The sequence below is a fragment of the Macrosteles quadrilineatus genome, unplaced genomic scaffold, assembly GCF_028750875.1.
Source record: "Macrosteles quadrilineatus isolate MER2022 unplaced genomic scaffold, UCM_ALF_1.0 Scaffold_8__2_contigs__length_117827958, whole genome shotgun sequence".
NCBI lineage: Eukaryota > Metazoa > Arthropoda > Insecta > Hemiptera > Cicadellidae > Macrosteles > Macrosteles quadrilineatus.
The window spans coordinates 17,272,080-17,293,830 of NW_026542601.1; the positions used below are offsets into that span (position 1 = coordinate 17,272,080).

At 35.5% G+C, this 21,751-nt stretch overlaps 1 protein-coding gene across 1 annotated transcript; it reads right to left on the reverse strand.

Annotated features, from left to right (window-relative positions):
- Positions 1 to 5,383: 5,383 nt before the first annotated feature.
- On the reverse strand, positions 5,384 to 14,336 carry LOC129000227 (dolichyldiphosphatase 1-like). The gene is made up of 6 exons (XM_054427182.1): positions 14,279 to 14,336; positions 14,014 to 14,222; positions 13,455 to 13,639; positions 11,851 to 11,949; positions 11,048 to 11,176; positions 5,384 to 9,641 (listed from the first exon to the last, which is right to left on the reverse strand). Exons 1-6 carry the CDS (start codon positions 14,334 to 14,336, stop codon positions 9,512 to 9,514), a joined length of 810 nt encoding a protein of 269 aa, XP_054283157.1. The 3' UTR covers positions 5,384 to 9,511.
- Positions 14,337 to 21,751: the final 7,415 nt, after the last annotated feature.

Genomic DNA, 21,751 nt, shown 5'->3' on the forward strand with positions numbered 1-21,751 from the left:
GTAAATACTAAATAGATTAGCTTATTGTTTTCTGTGCAGAGGTCGTTTACTGTACAGAAAAAATATGCTTCAAGACATCCTTTTAAGATAAAGTAACTTTTCAGGAAATAATATAATTTGATTGTTAACAAGGGGTATTTTATGCTAACACTTAAAAAATAGTATAAAACAATTCTCATTTTGTACATGTTTTTATACTCTACCATGTAGGCCTATGTTTTATGCCGATGGCATTTTGTAATAAAGAAACTACAAGACTGAGTAACACTTTTTAGTAAAAAAAAAACATCAATTCCTTGTTAGTTTTCGTGAAAAAACTGAACTTTTAAATAGTCTTTTTGCACTATATGTATAAGCCTTTTAGGCCCTGTACACATGAGGGCGGCAGCCGCCGCGGTTGCTATTGTGCAGGAACCGTGGCGTTTGAAAGTACAAAGGAGCAAATGGGACCGTTCACATGCAACTGCCCACTTCCAATCAACCGCAACAAACCCAGTCAACCGTAGATTTCCCTTCGACCGCCGCAGCTCCCGCACGGTTGGAGTTAACTAGAGTTGGAAGAGAGCGTACACTGAGGGCGGTAGCCGCCACGGTTGACTGCAGTTGCTACTATATGATCACAGATCTGCGCGCTTGCCCTGTGGACATCGCTCTCTGTGTTATTGAAGTGTGTAGCTGTGGCTGGAGTTGATGTAGTGCTTGTAGTGTAAGTTTACAAAGGTCATGCGGGCTGCTGTGAAACCAGAAAACTTTTGACATTGAACTGTTCTTTAAAGAAGTACAAAAAGAAGATGCATTTGGGATATAAACTAAAAAAAGATTGCGTGGCAAGAGTTAGTTGAGTTTTTTGCTGAAAAGACTTATCAAGTATAACAATAGAAAAATAATTGGGTAAATACAGTACTGGCGGTCTAGTGACGGCCAAGCTGCCGCCCTCATGTGTACAGGGCCTAACAATGGACTAGAGACTCTGGATTATGTATAAAAAAGTCTCAAGTAGTATTATCCCATACTCTAATACGAGCAATGTTTGTATGTATGTTTGCACAAAGATCTCAAAAACGGCTCCGACGATTTTCTTCAAATGTTGTAAGTAGTTTATTTCTGGCCTTAAAACGAGTTTACTGCAGTTAGAACTGCCAACAAAGATCTAATTACGTAGAAAAATGAAACTGAAAGTCACATTTTTTTTAACATTTGTCTTATGGGTTGCTAAGTAACCATCTTGGCTGAATTAAATAACAAGAAAAGGTAAACAAAAGACTTGCAAGTTAGTTGTCTATCCACAGTATACTTACTAGCAAATTACAAATACAGTACAAAAGGAAAAACATCAGTTGTTGCTATTGAGCAAAGACTATACTGAAGATTACTCGATACATTGTAGCAGGACTTTTTTTCTATGATTATAGTAAAGGGTTGCAGTGTGGAGTGTGGGAACTGTTTATGACGTTTAGATTAAGGTATCTGCAATCCTAAAATGCTATTGGAAGGGAGGGAAACAGGTCCGCGACGTAGGAAGTGGTGAAGGAAGTAGTAAAGGTAAGCAGTCCGGAGTGTAGGAACTGTTAATAACAATTAGAGTAAGGTATCTGCAATCCTAAAATGCCTGCGCAATGCTAAAATGGGAAGGGAGGGAAACAGGTCCCCGACGTAGGAAGTGGTAAAGGAAGTAGAAAAGGTGAGCCGTCTGGATTGTGGTAACTGTTTGTAACGATTAGATTAAGCTATCTGCAAACTTTTTGCAGATACCTTAATCTAATCCTCACAAACACGACGTAGAAAGTGGTGGTGAAGGAAGTAGTAAAGGCGAGCTGTCCGGGATCTGTTAATGAGGATTAGATTAAGGTATCTACAATCCTAAAATGCTATGGGAAGGGAGGGCATCAGGTCCGCGACCTAGGAAGTAGTAAAGGCGAGCAGTCTGGAGTGTGGAAACTGTTTATGATGATTAGATTAAGGTATCTGCAATCTTAAAATGCTATAGGAAGGGAGGGAAACAGGTGTGTGACGTAGGAAGTTGTGAAGGAAGTAGTCAAGGCGAGCAGTCTGGAGTGTGGAATCTGTTTATGATGATTAGATTAAGGTATCTGCAATAATAAAATGCGATGGAAAGGGAGGAAAACAGGTCCACGACGTAGGAAGTGGTGAAGGAAGTAGTAAATGCGAGCTCTCCAGAGTGGGGGAACTGGTAAAGGAAGTAGTAAAGGCAAGCAGTAGTGTGGGAACTGTTTATGACGATTAGATTAAGGTATCTACAATCCTTAAATGCTATGGGAAGGGAGGGAAACAGGTCCGCGACGTAGGAAGTTGTGAAGGAAGAAGTTAAGTTGAGCTGTCCGGAGTGTGGGAACTGTTTATAACAATTAGAGTATGGTATCTGCAATCCTAAAATGCTATGGGAAGGGAGGGAAACAGGTCCGCGACGTAGGAAGTGGTGAAGGAAATAGTAAAGGCGAGCCGTGCGGAGTGGGAACTGTTTGTGACGATTAGATTAAGGTATCTGCAAACCTAAAATGCTATAGGAAGGGAGGAAAACAGATCCATGACGTAGGAAGTGGTGAAGCAGTAAAGGTGAGCTGTCCGGAGGGTGGGAACTGTTAATGAGGATTAGATTAAGTCAATTATTTGAGTCAGACAAAATAATCCATTTACTCCAAAAAAATTCATATTGGAGTCGTGTGTGGGGAATTCCTGACACTACAAACAGATAGTTAAGCTTCAAAACAAACCAAGTATGCCGTAGAAGTCCATGGAAAATTGTCTCCTCGTTCAGGGCCGATTTACCGAATAGGCACGGTAGGCACGTGCCTAGGGCGCTAGGCAATTGGTTTTTTTGAGGGGCGCCAAAAATTGGAAAATAAAAAAAATATTTTGTAATTGTATTTACATGCGATCGCGGTAAACCTCTGATAATCCAACGTGGCCGTGTTGACATCATTATCGTCTCCCGTGGCCGTATAGACATCATTATCGTCTTCCGCGATCGCGGCAAATTCTAAATATTTCCCACGGTCGTGAAGAGATTATCGTCGTCTACCGCTAATGAGGCAAAATTCTGATCTTTTCCCTCGGTCGTGTGGACATTATTATTGTCTTGCGCGATCGCGGTAAAATTCTGATAATCCCTCGCGGCCGATTGTGATCCTTCGGTAATGTAGAGATCGTAATCGTCTCTAGCGGTCGTGAAGACGTCGTAATTGCCTCCCGCGATTGCGGCAAAATGTTGATCATATCCCGCAGTCGTGAGCAGATCATCATCGTCTTCTGCGGTCGCGGTAATATTCTGATCATCCCTCTCGGCCTTGTGTAGACATATTATCGTCTCCCACGATCATGTAAAGGTCACTGTTGTCATGCGCGATCGTGGTAAATTGACAATTCCAGGTAGAAATATAACATTATTCATGCATAATTCCCGGATTACCCTTTTAAAAGGGCCCACCCTTTTATTTTAAAAGGGTCACCCCGTAAGTGGGTGTCCCGTAAGTAAACAGCCAAACTCTATGGGTCTTCCAAAATGGTTCTATGGGTCAATATAAAAATAAAATCGAGAATAGAATTATTTTTTCTAAAATCATGGCTTCATTAACCAGATATTCGCCATTTCATTTTTTTCACATTAACATTTTTATCTTTAAGTTTTTCAACCGATCTTTATGAAACTTGGCATAGATGATATAGAGAGAGACCCATGTAAAAAAAAATTAACCTTGACTTATCATACAATTTCAAAATGGTGGCCATTTATTTTAATTTTTTTAAATCAAACTCCAAAAAAATGGCAGATTTTATGAAAAAATTTACTAAAACACTTTTATTTGGCATTTTTAATTCCCTATCGATCGATACCAAGTTCAAAAAGATCGAATCAGAAATAGCTGAAATATTACGGTTTTTAGTTGTAAAATGGGGTAGAAAAAGGCTAAGCAAGTCAGGTTTGTCCCATTTTACAACTAAAAATCGTGATACTTCAGCTATCTCTTATTATTCAATCTTTTTGAGCTTGGTATCGTTTGATAGGGAATTTAAAATTCCGAATAAAAATGTTCTTGTCGTTTTCTCATAAAATCTGCCATTGTTTTGTAGTTTAAGCTTAAAAAAATTAAAATGGCCTCCATTTTGAAGATTTATGATGAATCAAAATGATTTTTTCTAACATGGGTGTCTGTTACCTTAACATACATACCAAGTTTCATAATGATCGCTTGAAAAACTTTAAAGATAAAAATTTCATGTGAAAAAAAAAACAAAATGGCGAATATCTGGTTCACAAAGCCATTTGTGTTATTCTTGATTTTTGTTTTTTTTACCCATAGAACCATTTCCTGGAGTTTGGCTGTTTACTTATGGGACACCCTGTATATTTCAAAGGGGCGCTACTATTAGTTGTGCCTAGGGCGCTGACATTGTCAAAAACGGGCCTGTCCTCGTTATTAAAAGTTTATCAACATATAAATGTGATATTTTAGGGTAGGTAAGGTAATTTGGGTATTGTAACGATCGTGTAAAGACTATTTACCTACTACAGTTTTTAAAAACTAGACTTGACAATTCAGTTCTTAGAAACTGTTTTGTTACTTACCAGTACAAGTTTAGGCAACTGAGGTTCGAGAGAAAAGTAGTAAAATTGTAAAACCTCGAACATCACTCATCAGCTGTTAAGACTAATTTTAATAATTGATTAAACAATGAGTGAGTGGTTGGGACAATAAGTTGTATCACAATCAGTGGCAATGAGAAGTCATTAAGGTAAGCATAACCTCTCTATGAGTAGTGATTTTTGTAATTAAAAAACGGTCTTAGTTAAAGTACGATTAAGTATTAATTAAGAAGTTACAGTAAAACCTCACTAATTCAAAAACCTCTATAATTAGTAACTAATGTTTCTCTGTCCCCCTCAGAAAATCTCTGAGATTCAAAAAATAATATACCTACCGATTGCAGCCTCCACAATTTGAATTTGCACATACTCGAGCCACCTGGTTGTTGTGTAAAAATGTCTTTGAATCGAATGAATAAAATTTGAGAATAATGGATATACATCTTTTGGCTTGGTTTTGAAAATTATTAATCGGTTATAGGTATTGTAATGTAATGAACATTTTAATAATATCCTCTAATTTTAAGATGCAAGACAGTCAGTAATTATTAGCTATTCAGTTTGTTTTAAAACAGAACCTGCCTTAGGCTTTGCTAGGGGAAGCAATTCCATTATTGGCAATATTATACATTGAGTTTTTGTTTAGTTGTTATCCTAAATTTTTGCCCCGCTCTGAATATTTGTACTGGGCCCCACATCATCCAAGACTGGCTCTGGTTTCAAGATTACATGCAAGAGGTATTATCCGACCAAAGTATGAAAAATACTCTTCTTACCAAACATAAGATTTTATTTATTACAATAAACTATATACAACTTACACATATATACAAAAAATATATTTACAAATGCATGCAAAGCATTTTCAATTCACTAGGTACATACATACAAAACAACTTTAATCAATCACAATAATTATTCACTTAATCTATTTGTGCGTTGTGTTCCAAGAAAAGTATTGTTCGTACAAATACGGCTATGATTGCGTTATTAGAAGCAAATCTTTCTTCAATTGATCAAGAATGCTACCTCGACAGTGCCATAAACAGTAGACATGATTTACAAAACTGCTTCTACTCTACTTAATACAGGAAGCATTGCATTTGAAAGGCTTATTTTAATTAGTCTGTCTTATTGTATCAAACATTAAGAAACTTAAGCTTAGACATTAATGCATTATCACCACGTGTCACCTATACTCAGCAGAACATCATTTTTAATAAACCAAAAAAGGGTTTTGCAAGTTGGAAATGTTACTTTCCGTTCCTGCAAATAAATTAGTTAACCACTATAGACTCACTAAGACTTGCCAAAAAATAAAATAAAACTATTTTCACTTTTTGTTTATTTTTAAAGTGAGATACAGTGTTCACTACTTGAGCTAAAATATTTTTTTTTACTTGAACTTGAAACAAGACCAAGGTTAGGACTTTTAAAATGTTAAAAAATGCTATTTGTGTAAGAAAAAGAAGATTGTTAGCCTGCTGATCCTCACTTTTTGGTCTGGTGTGAAATTCACCATTATAACTTAAATTGTCAGGTTTTTGTGATAATCCCATTGGCTTAGCAAAATATAAAAAACTCCAGGACATTGTGTAATAAATGCAAAGACTTACTTGACTCATAGACGGTAATAGGATTACAGATATATATTTTTCCATGCAATGAATGTAGTTGGCATATCTATTTCTGAGTGTGCTTCAAGGATATCCATGGCCGTAGATAATGCACTTTATGCATTCTGGATAACAAATTGAGGAGATTGAAGCCTACAAGAATTTTAAAGTAGAAATACAATGATACTTCACTGTTATGTATTACTACATGAACAGTTATAACTTCTAACATATAAATGGTGTTGACAAAGTTACAAAAATTGTTTACATGTTCCATATTGTCGCAGGGACAAAAATGTAGAACTCAACACAAAAGCAATTCTTTCTCAAAGGTTATTTTCTATTGTTATTATTACATTTCCATAAGTCGAGTAAGGTTAAGTCAAAATACTCTAAAGGTGGGTAAAAAGCATTTTAGGGGTTCCTGTCTGTCACCAAACAATTACCACACACTTTACTAACTCTAGAACAGCAAATGATCGATAATTATTTAAGATGGGGCCGCCACCTTAGAATGGTGTGAGATGACTGTGTAGCTTTGTTACTGACCAAGATCAGCTGGTTCTTCGATAATTTATTTAAAGCCCAATGATCTGGGACAGCTGGGTCCAGTTTTGAACCATAAAAGAATCGTTGACCTTTCTCATGATCAAACCGGCGACATTTTGATAGCCACTCAGCTACCCAGCCAGTCAAATACAAATATAACAAACTTTACAATGTTACACAGACACATTGTTTGGACTAAAAGACAGCAGCAGGATTTTACTCTAACAAAATTAACCAGCTAACATGTAAATTTCAGAGAAGAAATAATAAGGCAGGAAAATTTCAATGGTACACTTTTAAGGCGACTAACTGGGGTCCTAATGGTCTTCCACTCATCAAAATACAACCAAAACCCCTGTATTGTGGTTTTATCGTCAATTACATCTCAATCCTCTTATCCATAAAACCGGTTTTGGGGATTGGTCAGGCCAAAACAACATTTACATAAAAGTTCTTTGTTTCATTCTTTTCTGTGACGAATACTAGTACTAACATGGAACAAGAAAATACTGCACTGGGAATAAATTATACAATAATGACAAAGCAAAAACAACCTGTGGATAACAAGAACCCATACTTATCTCTCTAAAACAAAATTAAGAATAAACATCTTTAGGCCTTATTTCATAGAATCGCATTGTTCCATTAATAGTACAGATATACATTTATTACATTTAAAATGTGTGTTATATAACAATATGGCAGTATTACAGTGAATATTAAATCACCAAACATTTTACTTACACCTATGGTTGTTTGATAAATGATGTTTTTCCCCCAAAATAGTACAATGCAAAGATCAAGCTAGCCTATCAACATTATTAAAAAAAAAATTTAGACCTGAGGTTAATATTTTGAACCTTAATCTCTTGTTTACCTATATACTTTAATGCAAATTAATAATCACACATATTTAGCCTAGAAATATTTGCATGGCGAAAATTCTTTAGATTAAACCTCTCCTGTAGTTAAAATCTGGTTGGTTGATACTCTATAAATCCCCCTTTAACACTTTGGCTGTGCCAGGTGTGGATGCGCCCCACGACACTAGTGATGATGTAAAAGTCCATAAACACAAGGAGGCAGTAACTGCTCCTGAATTCTACCACAAATTGTGAAAAATAAAATATCTGTAAATTGAAAACGTCTAACAGATTTTTACATGAAACTTAGAAAAATTCAGGATTACGTCAATATTGTGTATTGTTGGTAATAACAAACTAAACTTGTAGAGGGACAAGAGTGGAGGGTACCTAAATACAGGGTGACACAAAGGAACCGGACGTTTTTTTAACAGCTGTTCCATTGTTGTCGTACGTTGTAGGAAGATTGAGGTTATGTCATTACCTTCAGTAAGGCTTGCCATTTTTGTTGAAATGGCTTAGTGGACCCTAGACCATCGCGTTTTCGCATACGAAACTTCAGTCCAAAATGGTGAATCCGTCGACAAAACCCAGTGGGAATTTAGTCGACATTTTAATATTGAACGCCATGGAACGGTTTCAAGCCGAATTACGCTATTAAGGTGGGTTTTAGGGTTCCGAACAACTGGAAATTTAACAAGAAAGAAACCACCAGGCTTCTAGAACTTCGAGAACACACGAAAACGTTGCCAGAGTGAGTGCAGTATTGAATGAATGTTTCCTAACAAGGTGATTTCTCCCTTTGGTGACATACCGTGGCCACCAAGGTCACCTGACTTGTCCTTTAGTGATTACTTCATTTGGGGGTTTCTTAAGGATCGTTTTTATGCTCACTAACCACGCACTCTAGAGGATTTGAAGTTGGGAATCACAGAAGATATCAATGGCATTGAACAAGACCTCCTGACCGGAGTTACAGATGATTTTCAGACCAGAATGAACATTTGTAGAGAAGTACATGGCCACCATATGCATGACGTCATTTTCAAAAAATGACTGTTTTGTAACAAATGGCAAATGTTTACCTCACTATGTACAGTATTAAAACCATTTTATTCCATGTAACTACTGTGTACTACTTATTTAAAAAACGTCCGGTTCCTTTGTGTCACCCTGTACAATATTCTTTTATACTAGAAAAAATTGCTGAGCTAAAACTTATTTGAAGAAACAAAACTATGAAATTTTTAAAATTATTTTGTAACTGTTCAACCTTCCACTAATAAATGGTAGTAATCAGAAATTTGTCTTTTAATCAATGCTCACTAAATATCAATTAAATTGATGTCATGGACACAGTAGCAATAGTGTAATACACTAGTGAAAAGTGTTTACAGCAGCAGAAGAGGTGCACGATTAAAAGGTGAAGCAGATGAAGATGGCAAGAATGACAACATTTCCCTCCAAGTCATAGGCTACCTCACATTCCTACATGTAATATAGCCTGTGGTATAGTTTATCTATACAGCTAATTACAAGTATACATAATACATATTAAGTACAAAACCATTCATAAAGATAGATGCACCTAAGTTATACATTCTTGGAGACTTAATAATCAAGTCGGTAACACACAAATGCCATTGAAACAAGTACGCTATGAGTCTTTTACGTCACTTAAATTAAATATGGCAAACACAAAAACAGTTAAGTTACTGACAAGAACAATTCTCACCGAGACAGCACAGTAAAATAATTGCACCTCGTAACGTAAAGACACAACAGATAAGTTACCCGTAAAGTCGGCCTGTGAGTATTTACTGTCTGGCTTGACGCTACCTCTTACGAGGCCAGTAACTGCGGAGATCAGCCACCAGATGTCATTGTGACTTGCAGCTCACCAACTTACGACCCCTGGCCCTTGCTTCTTGTCTTGTGTTGGTGTACTCGAACCACAATACGTTGGGGATTAGAGTTGTGTCCCTCAACAGCAACAGTTCAGAGATTCGCCTGTGAAAGTTAATTAATAGTTGATTTAACAAATTTATGTAAGAGAAACAAACCATAACCTCTTCAAACCTTACACTTTTCTTTATTGCCCACCAAAGAGAGAGGAAGTAGTTGTGTAGAAGTATTATAACCTCTATGTGTTGTAGAGCACATAAAATATTCTTCTGAATGTGTTTTGAAAGTGGTAGCAGCTTTACAAGTTCAAACATCATCTAACTTAGCAATAATATATGATCCATCCAAATTTTTTAGATGACATTATCACATCTTAATGGTAACTTTACAGTAACTTAACAAATAACATTCAAAGGGAGTTTGGTAAACTAAATCATACACTAACACTCGTTGTTTAGTGCTTTTTTAATGCCCCATTTTTCATGTGCTGAGAAGCTAAATCAATATTACTCTTTTGTACTGTTTCTTTACTATGTAGTTTTTACTATACTGAAGATTATCCAACAGCATGACTCCTAGTCAACATGAATAGAGTCATTTCCACCCGCATGAATAGAGTCATTTCCACCCATACAAATAAAAAAAACTTTCTACATTGCTTAAAAAAAAATACAAAAGTATCCATGTGTAATATTTTTTTTTGGAGAATGGGTAAAAATATTCATTCAGTACTAATGTTAATAGCAAACATTTGTCAATGAGGTACAATCAATTTTTTTACTTTACGAAAGAAATCTAAGATTCAGAATAACACCAAAAATTACGACCAATACAGATTATTCTACCACTATGACTGTATGAACAAATGGTAAATATATAAATATTATTAATATTGGTTTAAGTGAAACTTATTATATATATATATAAAATCCAATGTATGTTTGTATGTTTGTATATTTGTATGTTTGTATATTTGTATGTTTGTCCTTTATGGACTCCGAAACCGCTCGACAGATTGTAATGAAACTTTCAGGCATTATTAAGCATTATTCAAGGATGGTTTGTGTGAAGTTTGGTGCAGATCCGTCAATAGGGCTCCGCCTCAGTGGCTCTGGAGTTTCCCATGTTAACCTTATGAGTACTCATATTTAAATGGAATTAAAGAATCTTAACAGCTGGTGCAACTAAACAATTTGATTCTGTGATGTTCAATAGCATTAAAAAGTTAATAGGTTTACCAACAGGGTGCAGCACTATATATTTTTTTAATTTATGAGAACAGCTAATTTGCAACCAAAAGGTGAGTGAGCGTAGCGAACGAACTTCAACAGCTAATTAGCAACCAAATGGTGAGTGAGCGTAGCGAACGAACTTTAACCAGGACATGATTGAGCCATGCGAACGAACTCATCTTGAAAATGAACGCGCATTTGACATAAATCCACACTAGGACAGGACGACGTCTGTCGGGCCGGCTAGTACTGTATAATTCAATGAATAGCCTGACTTACCATGTGACAACAATAGGAAAATATGGAGTCAACACAAGGTATGTAAGTGCAAACCATATTGTTCCAAACAAGAAGCCCACTACAGCACCCCATACCACTTGCTGCCAAGTGTGGTATTGCAGATAAACCCTGGAACAAAATAAAGGCCAATCGTAATGAAATTTGAAGCATTAAAACAAATGCCAGAATTTAGCCCTGCCATCATCTTAATTAATGTTCCTTTTGTATATTAGGGAAAACTTTACAACTTCCGTCACTCAGGAAAAGCAGTGGTATACAAATATATTGTTAAGTTAATAGTATATTTCATCACTAGGGCATAATAAAGTAACGTAGTTTAGCACAAGGTTTCTCGTCATGACGAACATTTTGAGTATTATGAATTGTAGTTTTCTCAAAAGTTCATTGGTACTTTGGGACTTTGGGTTATATATGGATTCCATTATAAGCTACAAGCAATTAAATCGACTATATATAATTTTGATACATTCAATTTAATTTCTTGCGATTGAAGTTTACAACAGGTGGCTTGTACTCCCTGCGGAGTAAAACGGCTCTTTACTCCCTAGGGAGTAAAAGAGCACTTTAAACCTGTAACGCATGTATTAAAAATAGATGTTTTTGCTGCAGTGCGACAAAAAATAGTTTTAAGTTTGTTTAATACAATAGAATCAAGAAGTAAATAGTAAACAACACAGCACCGTCATTAGTTGGGGTCCATATGTTTGACAACCTACAAAGGAGTATGTTTAATCTACAACTATCATAATAAATGCACAAACAACCATCAACTGTTGACTCACCTTGCTACACTGACGACAACGGCTAGCGAGACACAAGACACTGTGATCACTGCCTTCCACACATTCTCTAGAGTTGTGTTGTTGTTCATATGGTGAAGTCTACAACAGTCAACACACATGTCAAACAAATAATAAATATACTAAATATACACACCATGAAATACAAAAAAAAATAACTTTCATACCTGTTAACCTGATGTAGTAAATAAGTAGGCCTAAATAATGGTATTAACTAAAATCCCAAATAGGATTGGATCAGCTAAAAAAAATCTAATTTCAACATTGAAAGACCGTTGTTACAGTTTCAGTTTAATTCAGTAACTTATTTTAAATATACTTAAATCCCAGTTTTCCAATACCATCCCACTACAACATCCCATTAACACGTTCAGTGCGGCATAACTTCAACCAGGCGCTCGCCAATGGTCACCTGGGCGCGCCACCAAATCAGCAAACGCAATTGGCATTCAAATATTTCAGTCTGAAGAATAACAAAAGAGCAGTGGTGATTGTGCTGCGTTGCGCCGGGAGTGGGCGTAGTTCACTGAAACACTTAAAGGTACCGTAGTCAGTGTCTTTGTGATGTGGCTCGAAGAAAGAAAATCCCCGAAACAGGGACAAAAGCATTGCCAGACGGGATTTTACGCGAAATTTTAGTATTAACCTACACCAAAATAAAGCTTGCATTCTAAGCTACAGGCTGGCAGCGATTAAAACGTTCCCCGGCAATTGCTGAGCTCATATTGAACTAATGTAGTGGGAGTTGCCAGACTACAGATGTAGGCCGATAGGAGCGCTTGTGACGCACTACATTAATAGATGTAGCCCGCACTGAACGTGTTTTAACAGCTGATACATGATCTACTGCATCATGCATCCACTGTATCAATATAGCTTTACACCAGTTGATCAATGTTGATACTTAAACAAAACCAAGGCGTAGGTATTCTTATTTGTCAAACTTATTGTTTTCTTACAGCTCCTACAGATAACTAATATGGGTTGGCTATAGTTGGATTGAGCTCTAAGCATGCTTTTATGCCCCACTAAACTACACATTTCAGGATTATGTGCAAAATAAAAAAACATCCTTAGGTCCTTAGTTACCTTTTTAGCTTAAACTATTCACAAATTTAAGTTCCTACCACACAAATTAACACCCTAATAATGAGTTAAAACTTAATTAACAGGATAACAGAAAACCCCTGATTATTCAAAAGAACAGGGCTGAGGCCAATTTCGATAACAGATATTTTTGGATAATCAATGGTTGGAATTTAAAAACTATTTTGGTTCAAAGAGATCCACAACAGTCAATTTGGCCTTTTATAACTACTGTCATCTTAAAATCATTAACAGTAGATTATTGTTGATTGTTAGTAAGTAAGTAAGTAACTTTATCAGGGTATAAGTCGTGGTCTGTTTCATTAAATTTTTTTCAGTTATCCTACAACCAACAGTTCTCGTTCCCTAGCTAATTTTCAAACTGATTAAAATTTGTATTTTTGTATTCAGCTGACTCAGGTTTGGTTTAACAGGGTTCAGTTAAAAGGAGTTTTATGGTATGTTTTATTTTACTAAGGATATTTAAAGAGTACACTTACCTGATGAATACAAAATAAATGACATAAGTGGCAAAGAACCATGTGAACTGAGCGTGTGCAGACGGCATCCCATACTCCGAGTAGAGCGTGTGAGCGCTGCGATGCATCGGCCGCGGCTCACAGATGGCCAGCTTCAACAACTGGTTCAGCAACTCATTCAGCAGTGTCCCGACAAAGAACACTGTCTGTAACATCACGTTGTTTATAACACTATGTCTTAGAAGATTCATTACTACTTATGTGTGATTTGATCATTGCATTTGTGATGAAATATTAATAAAATCAAGGAAAGCACATTTAGGCTACATCCCTAATAAAAAAATACATTTAGAAGCGCATAATTTTTCTCTGTACCTCTAATTTGTGATCCTGTGGAAAAACAAAGACAAAAAGTGAATTTTAAGACTTAATTTCTTAAGGTACAGTACTACCGCACTACCCCGCTACCTATACCTACTAAGGTACTGGGAACATGGTTGTAACAGAGAAAAGGTTATTAATATGCTCCTCGGATTATCCCAGGAGCATATTAAATGACCACGTATTAGGCCTACCATACACGTTCCGGTTTTCCTTCAGTCCCGGACTGTACAGTCATGGACTGAAGGAAAAACTGAACGTGTATGTCGATTCCTTCAGGCAGATCGTTGGCCGGACGGCCGGATGTGAAACACGTCCGGCCAGGCCCGGCCAGGCCCGGCCTTGAGGCCGATTTGAACGTGTATGGCGAATCCCGCAGTCCAAGACAGTGCTGCTTCCCCCCTCCCCCTATAAATTTTAAGCATTATCGCATTCGCATCCTTTCTTCATCGTCAGTCAACTACTGGTGAAAGCATAATCGGAGTTGTGTTGTTTGTTGTTTTGTAGGTATAGTTTTTGCATTTTGGCGTTGTAGTGTTGTAGTGTTGTGTAGTGATTTCGTTAAGTACTTCACCTTAATCATAACTACCTGGTCAAGACAGAGACTTGACACTCGAATTCATAGAGAAATACCGAGGTCACGAATGCATCTGGAAAATAAAAAACAAAGAATTCCACAACAGGGAAATGAGGGAAGCAGCCTATCAAGAATTATTGGATTTTGTGAAGAAGGCGGACCCAAAAGTCACAAAAGACACTGTGGTTGAAAAAAATTAAGAAATGCGTTTAGAGAGAAAAGAGTTGAAAAAAATTAAAATCGTCTCAAAAACTCCAAACTGTGCAGTTTCGGACTGAGCGTGTGTGGAGAGGTGACGACTCCGGCCAAACTGTGCAGTTCCAGCCTCAAGGCCAGGCCTTGAGGCCGGGACGGAACGTGTATGGCAGGCCTTAATTAACTGACATTTATTGATCAGGCCCGACCACGATAGACAATGGTAATGACCACGGGGATGATCAATAATTTTTCACGATCACAGAGGATGGCTATATGTTTCTGTGATGGCGGATGATGATGATGTTTCGTGATCACAGGGGTGGGAAACAAGATTTTTGCTGCAATTGCAGGTGACGGTGATTATTTTGACACGGCCAAGGAAACGATATAGTCACGATATTACTGCGATCAATTTACCAATTGGCGATGGCAAGGTCGATTAGCCGAGAAGAGTATGATACAAGTTCGGATTGGTGGGGGTTGTATACAATATAAATATCTTTTTGTGAAACTTTCCTGAAATTTGTATAGATAACAAAGCAAAAAGTGGTTACTGTACAAAGTGTAACTATTCATACTTAAATAGTCAATACATTTCAGTATAAGAACAGATTAACTAGGTTTGAGGCATTTTATAACTTCTTTTACTTACAGTGTGTAAATCTCTCCTAAAGAGGATAAGAGCAACAAAGCCAGACAAGATGCCGAAGGGGGAAAGACTCGCAAGTGCAAACAGCTTCCCCAACCAGTCACCTGCAATTATAAAATTAGTACCATTGAAATAAAGCATAACATTAGGCCTATAACTAAATGCTTTCCATAGTTATGATACATTTTGAGTCTGTGATTTAATAGGTGAAGCTATAAATAATATCATGGTTAACCCATTGGCGCCGACTTACGAGCGTTACTCATACGGCCCCTGACTTACGAGTGCCGCTCGCTCGTTCCACCGCTACTCAGCACCACTAGTTATTTAATTATTATAATTTTCCTCCCATTTTGTTTCTTCCTAATTTTATGATGTTTATAAACATTTTGCTTCTTGTTTTGCACATTTACTCAATAATTTTTGCGAATAACAAACAAGGTTTTGTTGCCATGGAAACCAGATATCACCCAAAATCAGTTGCGGGAAAGTAAAACAATCGTCCTTTTTTTCTATGTTATTACTTATAAAAGTAAACAAATTGTGATTTTTCTACGTAGGGAATCAATTGAACTTTATTTAACAGAAGTGTCATTTGGTGTCTGGATTAAACTTGGAATTTGTAAACCTAAATCAAGTTTACTTTTAGAAAATAAATAGGCTAGTTTTTAAAATTTAATTTTTTTTTATGATTTAGGCCTATATTTTTTTTTATTATTTTACACTTTGATTATCAAATTATCACTTTTTTGTAGACAATTTTACTGTGAAAAAATGGTAAAAGAATTATTAATTTATTCCCTATGGTTTTATTTCTATAACACTAAGAGTAAAAGTCTACAAATTCGGTAAAATTAATTGCTGTCTGAGGGTCCTGCAGGCAGCGCATTAATTCATTCCCCAATGGGTTAAGGCTAGAAAATATAGGAACTTGAAATAGCTTAATCCTAACCTATGTTTTTGACCATACTTTTAAGTTAAAACAATAGGTTATTAAATTACTTGAACGAACAAGGAATGAGGCCGACAAATACTGATGAGCTGGCTTATTATTTATTTTTCTGTGCCTGTTACATATAGTAATGGTATATTTCAGTAGGCTATTAACTACAAAATAGTAATTGTATTCACAAAACTACATCACACAAATTCACAGACTCGTTAGTTAGTGCATTATCTACTAGGATACATATACACATATCACTCATAAAAAGGCACAGGAATGAGGTTGCTTGTTTCTGAAAACTTCCTGTTATTATTCTAAAGAGAAACTTAAGTATGGGTTGACTGATATCAAAACACTAATATCATTTGTGATCCGGATAATAATAATAATATTTTACTGTAGTAAAATAATTGGTATTGACTGACTAAGTCATACAGTACAGTCAGAGACAGACATAGTCCTTCATGTATTAGCAATTAAATTGTTAAAATGTGGCATTTACACAATAATGGTGGTGAGATCTTTAATTAAATCTAAAAGTATTTTTGGTCAATTTTTTTACCCTACGGTACTTAAAAATTAATAAAAGGCATATCAAAAAAATAATTGAGAGAATAAAAGGGGTTATCTAATAGCCATTTTTACAATTTAGTTTTTTAAAAGTATTTTCAGGATATTTTGATATTGCATGCATTAGCTTGTAGTACCTATGTATTTAATGAAATTACATGGCTTTTACAAGTTTTAAATACCTAATCTAACAAATCCATGGTTTTTTAGCGGTTTTAATCCTAGTATTATAAACAAGAGAATTTTGTTTGTTTAAGTTGGGATTTTTTAGGATATAATACAAAGTCAAATGTTAATTACTGTTGGAATTTGTAGCCGAATGAACAGGGGTTTACAGTGTTCCAGTAGGGGTACACCCTTTTGTTAATCTAAGTTAACTAACTTCTTTTGTAAGCTTAAAATTTAATCTATCTTGCTGCGATTGCCGTAAAATACAATATTGTATCTAAAAATATATTGAAAATAAGCAAAGTAGGCTGTTTTAATATAATTTTGAGCCATACACTGTGTTAGTTATTGTTATAAGAAAAATTACCATTGAAAGCTTAGAAGTTATGAAATCCGAAAAAATTACCATTGAAAGCTTAGAAGTTATGTAATCCAGATTAATACAAAAAACTTAACATTGTCTACATAACCAACCATCCAAAATATTTAATTTGCACGGTCTAAGGCTAAAAACAGTTTTTTGAGTTTTATCTCTTTGTTTATGAGGAAGCCATTAGATTCAAACCAGATAGAGGATACTAAGGACCACAATTTTATTCCTAAAAAAAAAAAATATTCATGTTCGCCTATTAGGTCAGTAAAATCTGTAAATATTATCACTAATACAGTAGAAGTAAAGACTGAAAGGCAATTTAAATGCTGGTTTTACATTGAAATGAAGTTAACAATCATATTATACTATGTCTAATGAGAGATAAGATAATGCCAATGTACTTTGTTTTATTCACCAAGTTAACATAAAATTAAATTGACACACAAACTAATTGTAAACTTAGGTGAATGTATATTTTGGTATATGCTGTATTGGTGTGAATACAATTACCCTAAGGGGAAGTAAGTTTTTGGATTTTAGCATTTTTTAAGGTTAGTGATTCATCAGGTTGATTATACATAATACAAATTAGGTTTGTTACTTTCATCATTGCTTAGTAAAGTTAATTGGTTAGCTTTAGTAATCATGCATTAGATGTAATGTGCATTTTTCACAAAGTCATTGGGCTACAAGTTAGGCCTAAAGCTGGGTTTTCCTAGGCGCGTAGTCGGCGAGCGGAGAGAGGAACACGGAGAGCGGACTCCACTTGTCTTTCTAGGCAATTTAATGTTACTGTTTTCCTAGAAGCGGAGCGGAATGCCATGTTAATTTCAATTCCGCGTTCCGCTCTCCGCATTCCTCTCTCCGCTCGCCGACTCCGCGCCTAGGAAAACCCGGCTTAACCAACAACTTGCGTGATCACAGTACTATTATGATTGAGTCCCTTGATTGTGGAGACACCAATCAATCAATTATCAATTATTTAAGATGGGAACGCCACTATGTGTGTATTTTAACCCAAATATGAGTGAAGGATGAGTGTAGGATGAGTGGCGCCCTCTTGGATTTGACGACTTGGTAGGACGATGTGGAAAATACGAATTACATACAGTGTAATTTATTATTACTAGTCATATAGTATATCATTTTGAAGAGGAAGAAATATAGATTCAGAGAGTGGCAGCCCTGCACTCAGGGTTATTTCTGTATGCTCGCATGTAGACGACGTGAGTCATTACTGCTACAGTCTGTCTTGTATTCGCCATTGTTTGTTTGTGTTGTTGCCGATAATAGTGTTCGTTCTCGTGTTATCCGCGATTTATTACTAAATACATTATTAGTTCGTAGTGTTAGTGTTAGAGAAGTTTGTGTGTGTGTATAACAGTAATCTTCATCCATAAATATTACTGAATTGTGTGAAAAAGTGTTCATAAAAGGTTGTATTTTGTTAGCATTATGTCCTAAAATGACGATTCTGACATTCAGAGATTGTTGTACGAGACGGACCTTAGTTCGCCATGCTATATGCTATATAATGATATACCCAAGGTGTTATACATTTTTATAAAGGTAAATGAATACACTACAACATGTTTATAATGGTTTGGGGGTAAAAAAATTTTGTAAAAAAGTTATAGCCTATACTAAATACTGTATTTTGTTAGCATCATGTCCAAAAATGACGATTCTGACATTCAGAGGTGCTATATATGCTATATAATGATTTACCCAAGGTGTTATACATTTTTATAAAGGTAAATAAATACACTACAACATGTTTATATTGGTTTGGGTGTAAAAAATTTGGTAAAAAAATTATATAGGCTACTAAATACTGTACACTCCATTTTCTCGAAATGCGCAAACAATTCAAAACGTTCTCAAATTGATACATAATCATAGGTGAAAATAACTTTTTACCATCATACCTACTTGTGACTTTTTCCGATTCCTTACTTCATTAGCTTTAAAAATATGTAGGCTACATATCATCAGCCTACATAATGTTTCACAACACAAACAAACACTGTAGGCTATAGTTTACACTTATTTGCGGTTATTGTATTATTATGTCCCTATTACGTGCCTACAAAAAAAATATTTCTAACATGTTATACATTTTTATGTAGGTAATTGAATACACTACTGTACAAGATTAAGTTATTATGTTGGTTTGAAGTAAAAAAATTTGGTACAAAAGTTGTATACAAAATACTGTACTGTGAATTTTTTTTCTCGAGAAATCGCTAAAATATAAAAACTTTATCTTATATACGTATGTTTATAGGTAAAAAATTATTTTTACAATAAACTTTATGACTTTTTTTGATTCCTTACTTCATTGGCTTTACAAACATGTAAATTATAGGCCTATAGGCCTATCATTTATTAGTATACACATTATAGAACTTTTTACAATATAAACTAACACTGTACGGTTTTCAATTTTTTCGGTTCTCCGTTTGTCATTATATTTCGCCCCAAAAACTTTATAAAAAAAAATATTTTCCTAACATGTTATATATTTCTATGTAGGGAATTAGATTGTCTACAAAATGTATATAATAAATTTCCCTTAAAAAATCCGTAGAAAAAAAAATACCGAGGCCGCTTTTGAAATTTCAAAAAAAAATTTGAATTTTTTTATTTTTTTCACTTTACCGATAAAATACACCGTCTAAATCATTATGATATTACTATTTCTAGATTCTCCTGTTCTTTCCGAACAAAATGAATATGAGGTTGGCTAGGTTTACTTGTACGGTTGAATTTTTACGAATTTTCAAAAAAAGGTCTGCAAAATCGCCAAAATGGGTTGGCCATTCCCCACTTCTAACATTGGCCACTGCTAGGGTTAACCAAACGATATATCGAATAAAACAATCATATAATCGATATTTCCATTCAGTTACCCTCTAGCCAGCCCTGCCCTTCAGAGTGCCCCTAAGTTGCAATTGCATCAGTTACGTTCTGATGCCAATCTTCCTTATTAGGCTACCATTCTGTGTGAATGTGTTCCTGATCGGTGATGGTTATTTATAAGTACATTGGTTAGGTCTACTACACAAATAGGTACCAAATTTGTAAGTTATCACTAAGTAATTAGGCTAAGCTATTGTAATAGGCCTACCAAGTTTTACATAGGCCATTAAGTAAATATTTCCTGTACTTAGGCCTAGACCCTTTTTTTTGTGGCTCTAAGTAGTTGGAGAACAATAAATGAAAGAATTTGAATGTACATAGGCCTAAATATATCCTCAAACTAAGTGTATCTTCAAACTCTTTATAACTTAGGCCTACATGTCTAAAGATAGAAAATCTAACTCTGAGTGCAAAAGGCCTAGGTCAAGAGGAAGCTAACATCAAGTAAAGTGGATCCCTTTTAGGCTACGCCAGTACTAAGGTTTGGTAATTAAATTTTGGCTATACAATACCTTTAGGATACTCGACGAATGTCATTGAAAGAGGTACCCACACAAGATCACTATTAACATTTTGACCATCTGAATGGCCGTAGTGTTCGTCTGCGACGGCCATTTTCAACTTTCAAGACACACAACACAACACAAATCACGATCAAAACAAACGCAAGGAAGTAAAAAAAAAACATAAAAAACTGTGATTGGTTACTTGATTTATGGCAGCTTGTGGCTATGCACTAAACAGTGTCATTGATTTTTCCATACTTACTGAAACATAATATTGCGTTTGCGCTATCTTTGTAAGTACGAGCATAGATTAAACATACTCCTCAAGGAGGAGTATGTTGTATCTATGGTACGAGCTTACGGTCACGGCACGGCCGCCTTTAACTACAGGCCGTGGCCTGATATAATTGGCAACGTCGCAAGTGGTGTTGTTCAGTGACAGACGTCCCATAAGATAACATGGCAGACAGGTGACATCAGCTCATTAATTCGCACTTTATTGATTTAAATTTAAATCTATGAACATACATTTATTAAAATATTGAAAATAAAACATACAGAATTGAAAACCGAAACAATACGAATTAAAATTCTATATCTGTACATTTTAAGCGGAGTCAATATTGTCATAGTCCAGTAACCAATTTTTCGTAAATACACAAATACCATTAGTTGCTTCCAAACAAAACAGCTGTTACAACACCACTTGCGACGTTGCCACTTGGAAGGCCGCGGCCTGGAGTTAAAAGCGGCCATGGTCCCAATGGTCTAGTCCAATCCAAGAGGTATGGAGTAAAAGTTAATAAGAGCATAGATAAAACATACTCCATAAGAGTTAAATTCCTTAAAAAAAACCTTCAAAATAAACAAATATAAAAATTTTTGAATTCCAAAAATCCTTTCTTTTGCACCTTTCAATCCAGACAGAGCGTATCTTTTTTCGGAAATCTAAAATATGACACCTATGTCGGATTGAGTTTTGGTTTTAGTCTTATAGGCAACTTCATTGTATATAGCTAGAGCAAAAT